Here is a 17,842-nt window from a genome sequence, read left to right on the forward strand (position 1 = left end):
CCCTAACAGGGAACGGAGGACTCTGACCCTTAATAGAATAAGCCTGTACCACCGTTTGTCTAATCCATTTGGCAATGGTCGCGGCAGATGCAGGCAAACCCTTTCTGGGGCCATCCGTGATCACAAAAAGTGAATCCGTCTTACGGAAAGATTCCGTAGCTTTCAGGTATACCCTGATTGCCCGAACCACATCTAAGGAATGCAACGCATGTTCCCGATGATGCTTGGGCTGAGGACACAAGGAAGGTAGTACAATATCTTCATTCAGATGAAAATCTGAAACCACCTTAGGAAGAAAAGATGGCTTAGGATGAAGTACTACCTTATCCCTATGAATCACTAGGTATGGGGACTGGCATGATAATGCAGCCAGTTCTGACACCCTGCGAGCAGAAGTAATAGCCACCAAGAAGGCCACCTTCTGGGATAAAGTAAGCAAGGGAATCTCCCTGATGTTTTCAAAGGGAGGTTTCTGTAGAACCGACAAAACCAAATTAAGATCCCAGGGCGGTAAGGGCGCGCGGACTGGAGGAGCCAGGTGCCGCACCCCCTGGATGAAATTCCGCACCAAGGATTTGGTAGCTAAAGGCTTCTGAAAGAAGATTGCTAATGCTGAAACTTGACCCTTGATGGTGCTCAAGGCTAGCTTCTGCTCAACCCCTTGTTGCAAAAAGGCCAATATTCGAGTCACCGAATAGGTACGTGGAGGAAATCCTAAAGATTCGCACCATGTGTGATAATAGACTTTGCTGGAAGTCGCTTTCCTAGCTTTAATAAGGGTAGGAATGACTGAAGTAGACAAACCTCTGTCCTTCAGTACTTGGGTCTCAATGGCCAGGCCATTAAACCCAGCGACTGTAAAGCATGATGGTAAATTGGTCCTTGAGACCACAGACACTCCCTGAGACGAAGTTCCCACGGAACGTCTACGACTAACATGTCCAAGTCGGCCAGGCCGGCTTGAGGAGGCCAGCCTAGAATTTCTAGGACCACTGGCGCTGATAGAATCTGAACCAGGCGTCCCTAGAGGTATCTGGCCCCGACCATCCGAGAAAATCTGGTAATTTTCTGTTCCCACACATTTATCAGATACCTGATAGTTATCAGGAAAGGTGATCTTTTCTGGTTGAACCTCAGGGACCGAAGTCACCCGACTAGAGGCTACTTGGCCTATCTGGTCAACCAGATCCGATTCCTGTGAGGTATCGGGACTAATCTTAGGAAAAGGTAAAGGAAAAGATCTATTCAGGGAACGGTAACTACCGCTTCCTGTAGTACTTAAATGTTGGAAGGGAAGAATCGCACCGGTAGTAGTGGTTGATGCTCGATCTAATGTCCTGAATACCGGTGAAAACGTCCCCCCACCCTGAAACCGGGTGGGGGCGCACCTTCAGGCTGTGTACTCCTTTGCTTCGGGTTTGGCTGGGTTGGTCCTTTGCTTGTCCGACCAGCCCTTCTTGAACCCTCCTGGAGGAGTCTTGCCTTTCCCGCTAGTACCAGCCGGGCGCCCTTTATGGGCGGTAAAGAAAGGTCCTCGCTTGTTGCGAGGTCCCTTAGCTTTAGCAGCCTGTGGCAAAAAAGTGCTCTTGCCCCCAGTGGCATCCTTAATGATTTCATCTAGGTTGGCCCCAAATAGACGATTCCCCTGAAAAGGGAGATTAGTCAAGGTCTTTTTGGAACCTAGGTCAGCTGACCAGCATTTTAACCACAGCACACGTCTGAGGATCACCGCTGACTTAGATGCATGCCCTAATAAGGGAGTAGTGTCCAAGGCTGCGTCACAGATAAACTGTAGCCCTTGTATAATCTGTTCCATCAAATCAGATGTCTCCTGGGGAATATCTTTTCCCCTAAGATCTTGGCGTACCATTTTCGCCCATTCCGTAAGTGTCTGGGAAACTAGACCAATAACAATTACTGGTCTAAATGCTGACCCTATCAGAGAGAAGATGGTGCGGGACTCTGCTTCCATCTTTCGATCCACCAGATCCTTAAAGGACGAAGTGTCCTCCACTGGAATAACCGTGGCTTTATTCAGCCTGGAAATAGGTGGATCCACCACTGGTGGTACCGTCCATTTCTTAATGATGGATTCCTCAAACGGATAGCGTCTAGCAATACGCTTGGAAATAGTAAAGGTACGTTTAGAATGCTCCCATTCTCCTTTAATCTGATTACCGAAACATTTAGGTACAGGAAAAACCTTCACCGTTTTGATGGGCTTATTAGTACCAAAGGGAATCTCTGTTTCAGTTGCCTCTGCCGGTAAAGCCTCAAGTTTTAAGGTTTCCTGCACTGCCACAACTAGTGCGTCCACCAATGCTTCTTCCTGAATTATAGCAGGAGAAGAAGCGTCCTCCTCACTGTCTGAGGGGGCTTTACCTGGGATAACAGCCCTTGCAGAGGAACCTGCAACTGCAGTGACCATCTCTGAATCAGAGTCAGAGGTGTCAGATAGTATAGGGGTAGGCGGGGGTCGCTTCCTTGACCCCCGTCCCTGACAGGCCGCCTCCACCCGAGCCACCATAGACTCCAAAATTGCTGTAAATGACTCTATACTCTGTGCACCGGCGGGTCCCGTGACCCCCTCGAGGGAAACAGGTGGGGGAATATGTGTGGCAGGGTCCATGATAATTCCAGTCACTTCCTGGATAATATAATTCAAAAATAAAAAACTTTTTTTTTTTTTTTTTTTCAGACCCCCAGCGCCACAAAAGCCCCTTAGTGTTACCTGCTAGGGATCCCTATCGATCGAGAGAGAGAGAGAGAGATAGACCCCCAGGCTCACCACTTGATGCTCAGAGTTTAACTGCAACAGGTTACAGCGCTGTCTTGACAAACAGGAAGTCTTTTGGCTGGCTGCCCAGGAAGAAAGGAGGCGGCTCCGCCCCTCTGCACGCCTTCCGGCGCCTCCCCCAAGCTCCACGAGGTGTTTGGATCACCTCAAACATGGCCGCCCCCATGCTGGAGACACGAGGCTACGCCAAAATGGCGGCTCGTGCGATCCAGCAAAAAAAATGGCGGCGGCCTGTACTGAATAGCGGTGTGCTGCAGGGCACACAACACTCTCTCTGCATGGGGATATGGCGTGGTTGGCGGTACCGGCCCTGGCGGACCGCATGGCCATTCGGGAGGCCTGCTAATAGCTGGAGATCTGATTAGGAAGGCAGTCTACATGTCCGTGGCTTCTGACTGGTAGGTAGCTTATTCTTAACACCGTAAGATTCCCAGAATGCCACAGATTACATCTTTTTAACATGTATACAATTAGATTGTTAGCTCCCAAACCAAGCCTCCTGGCTTTTTGCACATAAAATCACACTCAAAGTAGGAGGATCTGTGTCATGTTATAGGATAGAGAGGGACTCTATCTTACCATACAGAGAGGGGCCCGCGTTCACCACAAGACCAGTCAGGGGAAAAGGGGGAACATACTACTCACCATACCGGAACCAGGCGGGCACCAACTCCTGACAGTACCCCTCTCCACCGGGGCGGGAGGGCTGTCGACCGATACGGACGCCGTGACTCATGGTCTTTGGCGTTTCAGAGAGACGTTTAACTCGCGTGGACAGTCCTTTAATGGGACTTTGTCGCGGCCGACCCAGCGCGGAGCTATGGCCTGCACGCGCTCGTAGGCTGAACTGGGGTGACCACCGGATCTCAACATCCAGCCCGTCGCCCAGTTCAGCTTTCTTGCTTGAAGATCTCACAGGAACACTGGAGAAAAAAAGCTGTCTAAAAAATCCTTTAAGAAAAAATTCTTGCCAGGACCTAAGATCCCAGCAAGGTATCTAGGTCCTTACTCCTAACTAGACAGAAAATAACTGATTTGCTGAGGCAGAGAGAGAGAGGATATACCCTCTGGGACTGCCCCTAGGGTGTGGCCAGAGCTTTTTAATTTCCTGTCTAGTCCTGCTCCTGTGGAGGCAACATAACCCGAAGGTGGTGTATCACCGAGGACTACGTCTGTCAATGAGCGCTAGAGAAAACACTTTATCGGATAGAGTTTGACCCAACAGTCATACATTTCCTATTCTTTTAACTGGGACTGTCTTTTTAGATTTAGTAGGTTTCTTTTAGAGAAGCACGATTAAGCGTAAAAAAAAAAAAAAAAAAAAAAAAAAAAAATCATCACGATCTCGATTCACCCCTTAACGATCTTAAAACTGCATTTTCTCGATTCAGAGAGAGCAAAGCTGTTCTCTGCTCACTCACAGCTGTGAAAAAAAAGAAAAGGCTGCTAGATAACTATAAACACAATCTTTTACAATGTATCATTTCATTCTTTGAGATCAAAGGAATTACCTTGCGTCTGTAAGGCTCCATTCACACCTGAGTGTATAGTTTTCAGGCATTTTTTTGGGGGGGGTTTTTTTCAGGCGTTTTTTTGCAGGTGTTTGGAGGCAGGTATTGACCTCTAACAAAAGCGCTTGTATTCTGCCAAAAAAAGAAGCTCATGTACTTTCTTGAGCTTGAAGTGTTTTGCTTCAGGCGACAAAACGCTCATATGTTACCAGGGGCCATGGAAATGAATAGGATTTTGCTTGTTGGGTGTTTTGAGACTTTAGAGATGGGCGTTTTACGAGCTGAAAAACGCTCAGGTATGAACAGGGCCTAAAGGAGGGCAATTTAACCTCTTAAAGACTAAGCCTTTTTCTGACACTTGTTGCTTACAAGTTAAAATCAGTATTTTTTGAAAGAAATTTACTTAGAACCCCCAAACATCATATAGATATATATATATTTTTTTTTTTTTAACAGAGACCCTAGAGAACAGAATGGCAATCTTTTATGTCACACTATTTGTGCAGAAGCCTTTTAAAAACAGTTTTTAGGGAAAAAATACACTTTTATGAATTAAACAAACTAAACAATAAAGATGACGTTACGCCGAGAATCGTGATCTTTATTTCAATCAAAAAAATTGTGAGTCTCATTTTATCCAGAATATTGCAGCTCTAGTTTCTTTGTACCCAAAAGGGCATGCAAAGACAGGGGAGACTCAAGAGCACAAATAAGGCTTTTGCACACAGAAGTATGCATTTTCACATTGGCAAGCAGGTTTATAGGAGACTTGGGATGAGAAATTCTCTGCAGCCTCATCCGATTCCGGGTCCCCTTATTCCTTGTGAAGTTTTCCTCTTCTGGGCCAACCATATCTGGATCAGACACAGGTGAAAACGGTGGAGCTGGAGAGGAAGCCTGGCACCTTGGAGACCTGGACAGCGATGGCTGTATTAAAATAGTTAGTTGTACAATAAATTGTGATATAGTTTTAAAAAATCTGCTTTAGCTAGGTATTCCCTTGTGGGGTATTCACAAAGTAGTGTGTGGAGTATAGAGTAAGCCTTAAGTAATTATAAATACAGTGCAGCTCTACTGACCATAACCAAATCTGCAACAGTGAAAATTACAAAAAAAACTACACATATATATTTTCCAAATTAAGCAAATAAAGTGCTCTTCACTCTTTTTATTGTTAAATCAAAGTGCAATCCCACCACTTTGTGAAAAGCCTGCTCACCTCACAATATTCAAGGCTTTTCACTTGCTTTCACGTTGTTCACAATGAGTGGATGTCCTTCTCTCCTCCTGGGATAGATCGCTCCTCATCACAGACTGTCAGGGCTTAGATTAAGCCTGTCCGAGAAGGATACATCACAATCTGAATACAGAATGCGCTGTAGCAAAGTCCTCATGGCAAAAGAGTGGGAGGAAGTGCTTGAGTACTTTAAAATGGTTCAAAATTTACAATATAACACCTGGCCACTCCACATGAGACAAAGCTCTAGGTTGTTGAGTTTTAGCACCACATTTAAAAAGTTAACACTGGATTCCACAGGAACGGACCAAGGCCCTGGACCTGTATAGCCACCTGTGGCTAAACGCGTTGCAAAGTTTCAAGGTTAGTGCCTAATGCAGACTGAACTTACAAGGATCTGGATGCACTGCTTCTATTGTATTGGAAGACCATGAAGAGTTGATTGAAGAATCCAAAGATAAAATAATAAGGTAGTTAATCCAAGAGTGTTCTCTCCATAAGTGGGAAGACGTCCATCACCTTAGGACACTAGCAGAAAACAGGCCTGTGGCCTGCACTGAACGATTAAGATAAACCCCTCCTCCAAGTAACAAGGTGTACATATTGCTAGTATAATTCAGGATTTAACAGTATATTAAATACCTTTTTGTGCTTTTAGTGTCTGTTCTTCGATTTGTCGAAGGCGTTCAATTAGCTCATCCTTTTCACGCTCTATTCTCTCTTTTTCCTTCTCTGCTATTTCTCTTTTCTTCTTTTCATTTTCCAGCTGTGCTCTAGGCAGGAATAAATGTGTCCAGTCAGGTAAACAGACCATATAAGTAATGATAATTTACTAAATGTGCTTTCTAATGTCTGGCAAATCACCACAAGACAATCAACTACAGTCTTTATGAGGTTCAGACACCACTAACACACAACGCAGCTCTTAAAGTTTAACTCCACCTCTGCACAAGTTTTCAAGAATGTACAGTGCATCCGGAAAGTATTCACAGCGCTTCACTTTTTCCCACATTTTGTTATGTTACAGAATTATTCCACAATGGATTAAATTCATTATTTTCTTCAAAATTCTACAAACAATACCCAATAATGACAATGTGAAAGAAGTTTGTTTGAAATCTTTGCAAATTTATTAGAATATAAAAAAACGAAAAAAACAAAACAAAATCACATACATAAGTATTCACAGCCTTTGCTCAATACTTTGTTGAAGCACCTTTGGTACCAATTACAGCCTCAAATCTTTTTGCGTATGATGCTACAAGCTTGGCACACCTATTTTTGGGCAGTTTCTCACATTTTTCTTTGCAGGGCCTTGCAAGCTCCATCAGGTTGGATGGGGGAACGTCTGTGCCCAGCCATTTTTTCACATCTCTCCAGAGATGTTTAATCAAGTTCAAGTCTGGGCTCTGGCTGGACCACTCAATGACATTCACAGAGCTGTCCCGTAGACACTCCTTTGTTATCTTGGCTGTGTGCTTAGGGTCGTTGTCCTGTTGAAAGCTGACCCTTCGCCCAGTCTGAGGTCCAGAGCGCTCTGCAGCAGGTTTTTATCAAGGATGTCTCTGTACATTGCTGCATTTATCTTTCCCTCGATCCTGACTAGTCTTCCAGTTCCTACCGCTGAAAAAAATCCCCAGAGCATTATGCTGCCACCACCATGCTTCACTGTAGGGTATTGGCCAGGTAATGAGCGGTGCCTGGTTTCCTCCAGTCATGATGCTTGCCTTTCAGGCCAAAGTGTTCAATATTTATTTCATCAAACCAGAGAATTCTGTTTCTCATGGTCAGAGTCCTTCAGGTGCCTTTTGGCAAACTCTAGGTGGGCTGTAATGTGCCTTTTACTGGAGTGGCTTCCTTCTGGCCAATCTACTAGAATGGTCTGATTGGTGGAGTGCTGCTGAGATGGTTGTTCTTCTGGAAGGTTCTCCTCTCACCACAGAGAAAAAGCTGGAGCTTTGTCAGAGTGACCATTGGGTTCTTTGTCACCTCCCTGACTAAGGCCCTACTCCCCCAGGTGGCCCGCTCTAGGAAGAGTCCTGGTGATTCCAAACTTCTTCCATTTACAAATGATGGAGGCCACTGTGCTCATTGGGACCTTCAATGTTGCAGAAATTTTTCTGTACCCTTCCCTAGATCTGTGCCTCTATACATTCCTGTCTTGGAGGTCTACAGACAAATCCTACAACTTTTTCCCTGGCTTTGTGCTCTAAAATGCACAATTAACTGTGGGACCTTATATAGACAGATGTGTGCCTTTCCAAATCATTTTAAATCAAATGAATTTACCACAGGTTTGTAGCAACATCAAGGATGATTAGTGGAAACAGGTGCACCTTAGCTACATTTTCAGTGTCATGGCAAGGGCTGTGAATACTTATGTACATGGGATTTGTTTTTTTTTTATTTTAAATACATTTGAAAAGATTTTAAACAAAGTATTTTCTTGTTGTCATTATGGGGTATTGTTTGAAGAATATTGAGGAAAAAAATATTATTTATGCATTTTGGAATAAGGCTGTAACATAACAATGTGGAAAAAGTGAAGCGCTGTGAATACTTTCCGGATGCACTGTAAAACGGGGAAAGGTTAAAGAGACACTGTAGCCATTTAGGGCAAAGTAACAGTGTGTACAAAAACCTTACCCCACCATATACTCGCCTGTCTAGTGCTTCCCTGTCGCACCTTTTTTATCTTTTTTATCACTGCGGCCACCAAAACACCATCAGAGCTCAAAGGGATCCTTAATCGTTTGCCTGTGCGTAGACCAACTAATTGGCTGCTAAGCGAGAGCACTGGAAGCACTGGATATTTTGCCATGGCTGCCACAGTGGGCGTGATGAGGATAAGTGGAGAAGTAATGGGATTTTGACTTACCCTAAAATCCATTTCTCTGATGTTGATTGACGGACACAGCTGATATTCATAACCATTGGGTTATACTGCGCCCTTCAGGAGTAGGACACTAGGCAGAAAACAATTCTGGCTACAACCATGGGTAGTCCCAGGGGGTATACTCCCTCTCTGCTATAGCCACTCAGTTTTGTTACAAGCAGTGTCAGGAGAATCGTAACTCTAAAGAGGGGTGGGTGCTGTGTCCCTCAATGAACATCAGAGAAATGGATTTTACGGTAAGTCAGAAATCCCATTTTCTTTTGTTCATTGACGGACAAAGCTCCTGATATTCATAACCATTGGGACGTCCCAAAGCAGTGTTAAACATGAGGGGTGGGAACAACAAAAATATTCCCAAGGCTAAACATTAGCCAACCAGGCAACAGGAGCTCAACCAAAACAACTGGAACCCACCTGAAAAGGAATCAGGTACTCTTAAACAGCAGCCTGCAAAACCTTGCAGCCAAAAGAAGCATCTGCAGATGCAAACACAAACTTTGCGAAAGTGTGCTCGACGACCAGGTGGCCGCCTTGCAAACCTGTGTCACTGATGCCTGATGACGGAAAGCCCAGGAGGCACCAAGTGCCCTAGTAGAATATGCCTTCACAGGTAAAGGAGGAACCTGACCCCTGATGGAATAGGCCTGAACCACCATCTGTCTGATCCATCTGGAAATGGTCGCAGAGGAAGCAGACAACCCTTTAAGGTCCATCCGTGAGCACAAAGTGAATCCTGAGGCTCCAAAGCTGCCAGGTACACCCTAATTGTCTGGACAACATCCAAGGCATGCAAGGCAATATCCTTTGGATGTTAAGGCCTGGGACACAGGGAAGGCAACACAAAGTCTTAATTTAAATGAAAATCAGAGACAACCTTTGGAAGGAATGACGGACAGTTCCGACACCCTGTGCGCAGAGGTTGTAGCCACTAAAAAGGCCACCTTTTGGGACAGCGTAAGCAGGGGAATCTCCCGAATATTTTCAAAGGGAGGCTTCTGTAGAGCTGAAAGCACCAAATTAAGATCCCAAAGGCGGCAACGGAGCCAGCACTGGAGGAATCAAATGTCAGACACCCTGAAGAAAGGTACGCACCAAGGAATGTGTGGCCAAAGGTCGTTGGAAGAAAACCGCGAAAGCAGACACCTGGCCCTTGATGGTACTTGAGGACAATTTCTTTTCAACCCCCCATTGAAGGAAGGTCAAGATCTGAGTCACCGAGAAGGAGTGAAGGAAAAAGCCCAAGAGACCCACACCACGCAATGTACATATTCTACGTACTATGGTAGATCTTCCTATAGGTAGATTTCCTAGCTTTCAACAGTGTAGGAATCACCGACTCAAACACCTATTCAGCACCTGGCATTCAACAGCCAAGCCTTCAATGTCAGCAACTGTAAAGTAGGATGCAGGATCGGTCCTTGGGCCAGCAGATATTCCCTGAGAGGAATCTGCCAAGGAATGTCAGCGACCAGCCACCCCAGATCTGCGTACCAAGCCCAACGAAACCAGTCCCAAGCCACTAAGATGACTGGAATCCTGCAGCCTGCAATTTCAGGAGGAAGGAGCAATCTGGCTTAGGCAGAGTCCAGAGTCAGGCCCAGATAGTCCAGCTTTGTGGATGGAACCAGAGCAGACTTCTGAAAACTCAAAATCCAGCCATACTCCTGCAGAGTTCGTATTGTGATCTCCAGGTTCTCTACCAGAGCAGAGGTAGACACTGCTCACAGAGGGAGATCATCGAAGCAGCCCAGTACCGCGATCCCCCGTTGGCGTAGCAAAGCTAGCCCTGAGTCTAACACTTTTGTGAAGACCCGAAGGGGCAGATTCGGGACCAAAGGGTAATGCTACAAACTGATAATGCTCCTCTCCCACAGCAAGGCGGAGAAAACGCTGGTGACTGGCACATATTGGATTGTGAAGGTAGGCATCCTTGATATCAATAGAGGCGAGGAAATCCCTGACGCAGGGATGCACCCACCGTTCGAATGAACACCATTCTGAACTTCTGTATCCGCACAAAGCAGTTTAGCGCCTTGGAGGTCCAGGATTGGACCTTCCTTCCTGGGGACTGTATTTGGACCGAATGACTTAGTTTACTCACTTGTCTTGCACCCGGGAAGTCCACGGGTCTGGAAACCAGCAAAGACCTCCCCTCTCCCCGATACGGGTAAGGGCACACCTTCATGCAGAAAGAAGCCTTGTCCACGGGTCCGAAAAAGCCCGATCTTAGCTTGCCACACCAGGTTAGTTTGGCCCACGTCTATGACAAGGTTCCTTGCCCTTAGCAGACTGCAGAAGAAAAGTACTCTTCCCCCCTGTGACACCTTTAATGATGTCATCCAGGGTAGCTCCAAACAGGTGATCTCCTTGAAAAGGAAAATCAGTCAAGGCCTTTTTTAAAGTTTGCCAAAACAGAGAGGGGAGCCACATCCAAAGAGGCATTGCAGATAAAATGCAGCCCCTGGACCAGCTGGTCCGCCAGCTCAGCAAAAGCAGGGGGGAGCTGTTCCCCCTCCAGGACTTGGAGTAGGAGGTTAGCCCACTCAGTCAGAGTCACAAGGGACTCCAGGACCGCCGTCAGTGCATGGATGGATTATTTGGACCCAGAGGGCCTTGCAGCCTCAGGTGGGGAAACGTGCTCCAAAGACTCCATGAGTGACAAGGGGGACCCCATACAAAGTGTAAAACACTGCTAAGGGACAACCCCCACCGCGCTGGCAGCACCACCCACTCCCCAGGCACAAAGCACCAAGTGATTCTCAGCTAGGGTTGCCACCTCATCCCTTTAAACCAGGACACATTATTTACACAGGTTCTGAGGCTGAGATAATGCACAGAAGGCACTAAGTTTAATTACCCCCTAATCAGCCACAGAACCTGTGTAATTAATGTGTGTCCTGGTTTAAAGGGATGAGGTGGCAACCCTATTCTCAGCAGAGAGGGGGAGGACCCCACCAGACACACCACCCACAGAAACAGGCACCTGCAGTCACTAGGGGAATCTGCACTACACGTGCGGTGATCAGGAAGTAAAATGATCCAGGAGTTAGCACCAGGGGATGAGGAGGGGCACCCACAGCTGAAATCGCCGCCCACAAGGCTCCACCGTCATGGCTGCTGCTATTTCCAATGGCAAACCACAACAAAATGGCCGCCGGACTACACAAACACGGCCGCCGTGTATAGAAACACACCGGCTACAACAGAATGGCAGCACCACAAGGCTTACAGGGACCTAGGAAGGAGATCAGGCCTCAAGGACAGATCCAGGCAGGGCGGGGAGCCCTGGCAGGAACCCTCACCAGGTACAACCCCTCCGCACAATGGATCGTCTAGTCGCCGGCGGCGCACCCCCCGCCTCCCATCGCTAGTTAGTGCCCTGCTCTCATCTCAGGAAAGTGGCCAGACCACCCAAATAGCCCCAGTGTGGAGGGGGGGGACCAGGATAAGAGACCTAGCAAGGGGGGTGCCAGCAGGAAGGAAGGAGGGGCCCACATCCACCACAAAACACTTCAGGGGGGGCGGGAGCAGCTACTCACCATACCAGGAACCAGATGAGCACCACCCCAGACAGAACTCCTCTCCAACAAAATGGGGAGCTGTTGACCAGGATGAACGCTGTGACTCGGGCTGAGACACGGTCGTATGCGACCTCATGGGGTGGTTAACTCGCAAGCCAGCCCCCATCCAGTGGGGCTGTCGCGGCTGACCTAGCGCAGAGCTGAGGTCTGCGCGCAAGCGCTTGCCAAACTGGGGTGACTACTGGATCTAGATCAGTGGTCCTCAACCCTGGTCCTCAGAGCCCTCCTGAAAGTTGCAATCTAACCCAATGGTTATGAATATCAGAAGCTGTGGCCGTCAATGAATGAAAGGGAAAAGGTTTTTGGAGTTGGGCTTTACCAATTGTAACTTTTAAGACTTCCATTAGACTTGGAAAATTTGAACATCTATCTCCTGCCCCCATTAACAAGTGAGGGGAAACCCTTTTTTAGGCTTCTGGTCAGTAACACACTTCCTGTCTTAAGGTGTCTGAATGCTGGAAGAAATAGTAAAGCAGACACCTTTGGATGGCAGCATTGTCAGTGTGGGGAGAGGGTATTGTTAGACTAGCTGATTTGGATGGACTTTACTACCAAAACACTTAACCGCTTCCATACAGAGCAGTTAGACACCCTTCCTGCCCAGACCAATTTTCAGCTTTCAGCACTCTCACACTTTGAATGACAATTGCTCAGTCATGCTACACTATAACCAAACAAAATTTTTATCATTTTTTTCACACAAATAGAGCTTTCTTTTGGTGGTATTTGATCACAACTGGGGTTTTTTTTTTTTTCGTGATCTATGCAAAAAAAGAGCAAAAATTTTGAAAAAAAAACACTTTTTTTAGTTTCAATTATGAAATTTTGCAAAAAATAAATTTTTCTTCATACATTTGGGCCAAAATGTATACTGCTACATGTCTCTGGTAAAATTAACCCAAATTAGTGTATATTATTTAGTCTGTGTGAAAGTTATTGAGTCTAGAAGCTATGGTACCAATTACTGAAAATTGATCACACCAGATGTACTGACTGCCTATCTCCTTTCTTGAGGCCCTGAAATGTCAGGACAGTACAAATACCGACCAAATGACCCCTTTTTGTAAAGTAGACAGTCCAAGGTATTTAGTAAGAGGCATGGTGAGTTTTTTGAAGTTGTAATTTTTTCCCACAATTCTTGGGAAAATGAAGAAAAAAATTTTTTTTTCTTTTTTTTCCCACAAAGTTGTCAATTTATAAGCTATTTCTAACACATAGCATGTACACAGCAAAAATTACACCCAAAAATACATTCTGCTACTCCTTCCGAGTATGGCGATACCACATGTGTGAGACTTTTACACAGCCTGGCCACAAAAAGAGACTCCACGTCCAAGAAGCACATTCAGGCGTTCTAGGAGCATAAATACACATAAAACTTTCTTACTACCTATCACACTTTTCAAGGCCCTAGAGCACCAATACAATGGAAAAGTCCACAAAATGACCCCATTTTGGAAAGCAAACACTCCAACGTATATTCTATGAGGCATTATGGGTCGTTTGAACATATTTTTTTCCACAGGTTTTTGGAAAATGTGGGAAAAAAATGAAAACTTTTTTTTTTTTTACACAAAGTTATCAATTTATAGGATATTCCTAACACATAGCATGTACACAGCAAAAATGACACCCCAAAATACATTCTGCCACTCCTCCTGAGTATGGCAATACCGCATGTGTGAGACTTTTTCACAGCCTAGCCATATAGAGGGGCCTAACATCCAAGGAGCATCATCATGCATCCTAGCCACTTGCCTAGGCCTATTTTTGACATTTGGTGTTTACAAGCTAAAATCAGTTGTTTTGCTAGAAAACTGCTTAGAACCCCCAAAACATTATATATTTTTTTTTTAGCAGAGACCCTAGAGAATAAAATGGAGATTATTGCAATATTTTTTATCACACCGTATTTGCGTAGCGGTCTTCCAAACGCAATTTTTTTGGGAAAAATTCACTTTTTTTAATTAAAAAATAAGAAACCAGTAAAGTTAGCCCAATTTTTTTCCATAATGTGAAAGATAATGTTACCCCGAGTAAATAGATATCCAACATGTCATGTTTCAAAATTGCGCACGCTCACGGAATGGTGACAAACTTTGGTACTTAAAAATCCCCATAGGCGACAATTTAAAAATTTCTACAGGTTGCCATCTTTGAGTTACAGAGGAGGTCTAGGGCTCAAATTATTCCCCTTGCTCTAATGATCGCGGCGATACCTCACATGTGTGGTTTGAACACCGTTTACATATGTGGGCGGGGTTTCTGTATGCATTCGCTTCTGCGCGCGAGCTAACGGGGACAGGGCACTTTAATTTTTTTTTTTTTTTACTATTTATTTTATTTATTATTTTTTATTTTTACACCGTTTAAAAAAAAAAAAAAATTGATAATTTTTATTTCTATTAAAAGAAATGTAAATATTCCTCGTAATAGAAATAGGCACGACAGGACCTCTTTTTTGTGAGATCTGGGGTCAAAAAGTCCTCAGATCTCACAAGTACACTAAAAGATAGAAAAAAAAAAAAATAATTATAATATAAAATGAAAAAAAAAAAAAAAAAAAAAGGACCTTTAAACCGGTTGCTAGGCAACAACATTTTCCGTAGCTCCGGTCCTCCAAGACCATAGAGTCAAGTGAGGGCAAGCTTGCCCTCACTCGACATCCTGTCTGTGAGGATTCGGGACCGGATCGTTTTCCCCGCTGCCGGCGGGTCCGGTAAGTGGGGAAAAGGACCGGAACGCGTCGGGAGGGGTGGGGGGCGCCTCTTCCGCCATCCCGGAAGGGTGATCCCACGGCGAATCCGCCGCTGGGACCACCCTTATCGGAAAGCCAACCGTCCACCGTTTAAAAAAATACCAGGGTTATGGCAGCTATCTGCTGCCATAACACCGGTATTTAGGTTTAAACGGACGACGTATATAAATCTTTTTGGACTTGGACATGGTGGCTGTATGAAGGGTGACAGGTACTCGGGTACTTTGTTGGGCAGGTGACAGGTACTCTGGTACTGATGAGCAGGTGGCAGGTACTCGGGTACTCCGATAGGCAGGTGACAGGTACTCGGGTACTCTGATGGGCAGGTGACAGGTACTGATGAGTAGTACTCACTGACTGATAGGTGATACTGTACTGATGGGTACTGATGATCAGTACTGATACGTGATAGGTACTGATGAGTACTGATGAGTAGTGATGGGTACTGATGAGCAGGCGGCAAGTACTTGGGTACTTCAGGCGTCAGGTACTCTGATGAGCAGGTGGAAGGTACTCGGGTACTCTGATGGGTAGGTGACAGGTACTCAGGTACTCTGATGACGGGTACTCCGTTGACAGGTACTCAAAGTACCCGAGTACCTGTCATCAGAGTACCCGAGTACCTGTCATCAGAGTACCCGAGTACCTGTCATCAGAGTACCCGAGTACCCGTCATCAGAGTACCCGAGTACCTGTCAGAGTACCCGAGTACCCGTCATCAGAGTACCAGAGTACCCGTCATCAGAGTACTCGAGTACCTGTCATCAGAGTACCTGTCATCAGTGTACCCGAGTACCCGTCATCAGAGTACCCGAGTACCTGTCATCAGAGTACCCGAGTACCCGTCATCAGAGTACCCGAGTACCCGTCATCAGAGTACCCGAGTACCTGTCATCAGAGTATCCGTCATCAGAGTACCTGAGTACCTGTCATCAGAGTACCCGAATACCTGTCACCAGCCCATCAGAGTACCCGAGTACCTGTCATCTGAGTACCTGATGACAGGTACTCGGGTACTTTGATGGGCTAGTGACAGGTGCTCTTTATTGGGGGGGGGGACAATCAGTGTGTTTAGGGTGCACTGTAGTTGGTAACTAGCTGTTACCACAATCTCCTCCTCACACAGGATCAGTGTGTGAGGAGGAGAACACGGTGACAGCTAGTTACCGTGTTCTCTGTTGACATTTGTGACCGGCTGTGATTGGACACAGCCGGTCACGTGGTAAAGAGCCAATTTCATTGGCTCTTTACCTAGATCGGGGATCGACTCTGTCCGAGGGACGAGCCTCGTCCCCGATCGCTGCTCTGCGCGCCCCCGGGGGCGCGCATTGCAGAGAGAACGAGCGGCTCGTGCTGGAGCCGCTCATGTGATCGGCTGTGATTGACACAGCCGATCACGTGGTAAACAGCCAATTTCTATTGGCTGTTTACCTTGATCAGTGATGGGCTATGTCCGAGGGACGAGCCTCATCCCTGATCGCGCCGCTGCGCGCCGCCGGGGGCGCGCAGTAGCAGCTAGAACGGGCCGACGTCATATGACGGCGGCCCGGATCTAGACAACCACTTTGCCGACGTCATTTTACATGACTCGGTATGGAAGTGGTTAAAAAGCAGTTAAAGCAAACATTTTTTCTTCTGGAATAAGGGTTTTACATTAATGGATAAAAGTGGACTACCCTTGGAGCCTAAGCTTTTTTGCTCAGCTGCATCGCTTGTCATTACAAGAAAGCCGACCGTCGGCTCTAAACAACGGTACGGGGGTGATGCCTCTAGCTGCAGGCATCACCCCAGTACAACCGCCTGAACCTGAGGCCGCATTTTTGCGTTCTGTCAGCGTGAAGGGGTTAAATGTTTTTTCTCAAACCTCTAACTGCCACAAATTGATCTTTTAAAGGAAGTTGAGAAAGACCAGACTAACTGGTGGTATAGCCAGAAGAAAAAAAAGGCTAAAAAAGAAAACTAATGCAGCCACCACATCCAAGAATTGGTAAGCTGAAATTTAATACGTTTGTTTTTTTTTTTTCCTAAAGTTTTGCCTTTAGTTATATATTAACCACCTCAATACCGGCCCATAGTACATATACGTCCTGACTTTAAAGCTAAATACCGGTGTTATGGCAGCAGATAGCTGCCATAACCCTGGTATTTTTTTAAACTGCAGGCGATGGACTTTACGATAAGGGTGGTCCCAGCGGCGGATTCGCCGCGAGATCACCCTCCGGGATGGCGGAAGGGGTGCCCCCCCTCCCGCCGCGTCCCGGTCCTTTTCCCCGCTTACCGGACCCGCCGGCAGCGGGGGAAAACGATCGGGTCCCGGATCCTCACAGACAGGATGTCGAGTGAGGGCAAGCTTGCCCTCACTCGACTCTATTGTCTTGGAGGACCGGAGCGACGGCAAACGTCGTTGCCGAGCAACCGACTTAAAGGTCCCTTTTTTTTTTTTTTCCTTTCCAACTTTATTAGTGTAGTTGTGAGATCTGAGGACTTTTTGACCCCAGATCTCACAAAAAAGAGGTCCTGTCGTGCCTATTTCTAATACAAGGAATGTTTACATTCCTTGTATTAGAAATAAAAATGATAAATTTTTTTAAAAAAAAAAAGGTGTAAAAATAAAAAAATAATAAATAAAATAGTTAAAAAAAAAAAAAAATTAAAGCGTCCTGTCCCCGTTAGCTCGCGCGCAGAAGCGAACGCACACGGAAACCCCGCTCACATATGTAAACGGTGTTCAAACCACACATGTGAGGTATCGCCGCGATCGTTAGAACGAGAGCAATAATTTGAGCCCTAGACCTCCTCTGTAACTCTAAGATGGCAACCTGTAGAAATTTTTAAAATGTCGCCATTGGGGATTTTTAAGTACCAAAGTTCGTCGCCATTCCGTGAGCGTGCGCAATTTTGAAGCATGACATGTTGGGTATCTATTTACTCGGCGTAACATTATCTTTCACATTATGGAAAAAAATTGGGCTAACTTTACTGGATTCTTATTTTTTAATTCAAAAAAGTGATTTTTTTCCAAAAAAAATTGCGTTTGGAAGACCGCTCCGCAAATACGGTGT

At 45.9% G+C, this 17,842-nt stretch overlaps 1 protein-coding gene across 1 annotated transcript in view; it reads right to left on the reverse strand.

The window, feature by feature from the left end:
• RDX (radixin) overlaps positions 1-17,842 on the reverse strand; it is a 384,898-nt gene that overhangs the window by 62,524 nt on the left and 304,532 nt on the right. The window contains exon 10 of the mRNA XM_082244940.1: positions 6,188-6,318. Within this exon, the coding sequence (XP_082101066.1) occupies positions 6,188-6,318 (131 nt within the window). The remainder of the gene's footprint in view (positions 1-6,187; positions 6,319-17,842) is intronic.

Source organism: Pelophylax lessonae (genome assembly GCF_965119305.1).
Source record: "Pelophylax lessonae genome assembly, chromosome: 2".
Taxonomy (NCBI): Eukaryota; Metazoa; Chordata; class Amphibia; order Anura; family Ranidae; genus Pelophylax; species Pelophylax lessonae.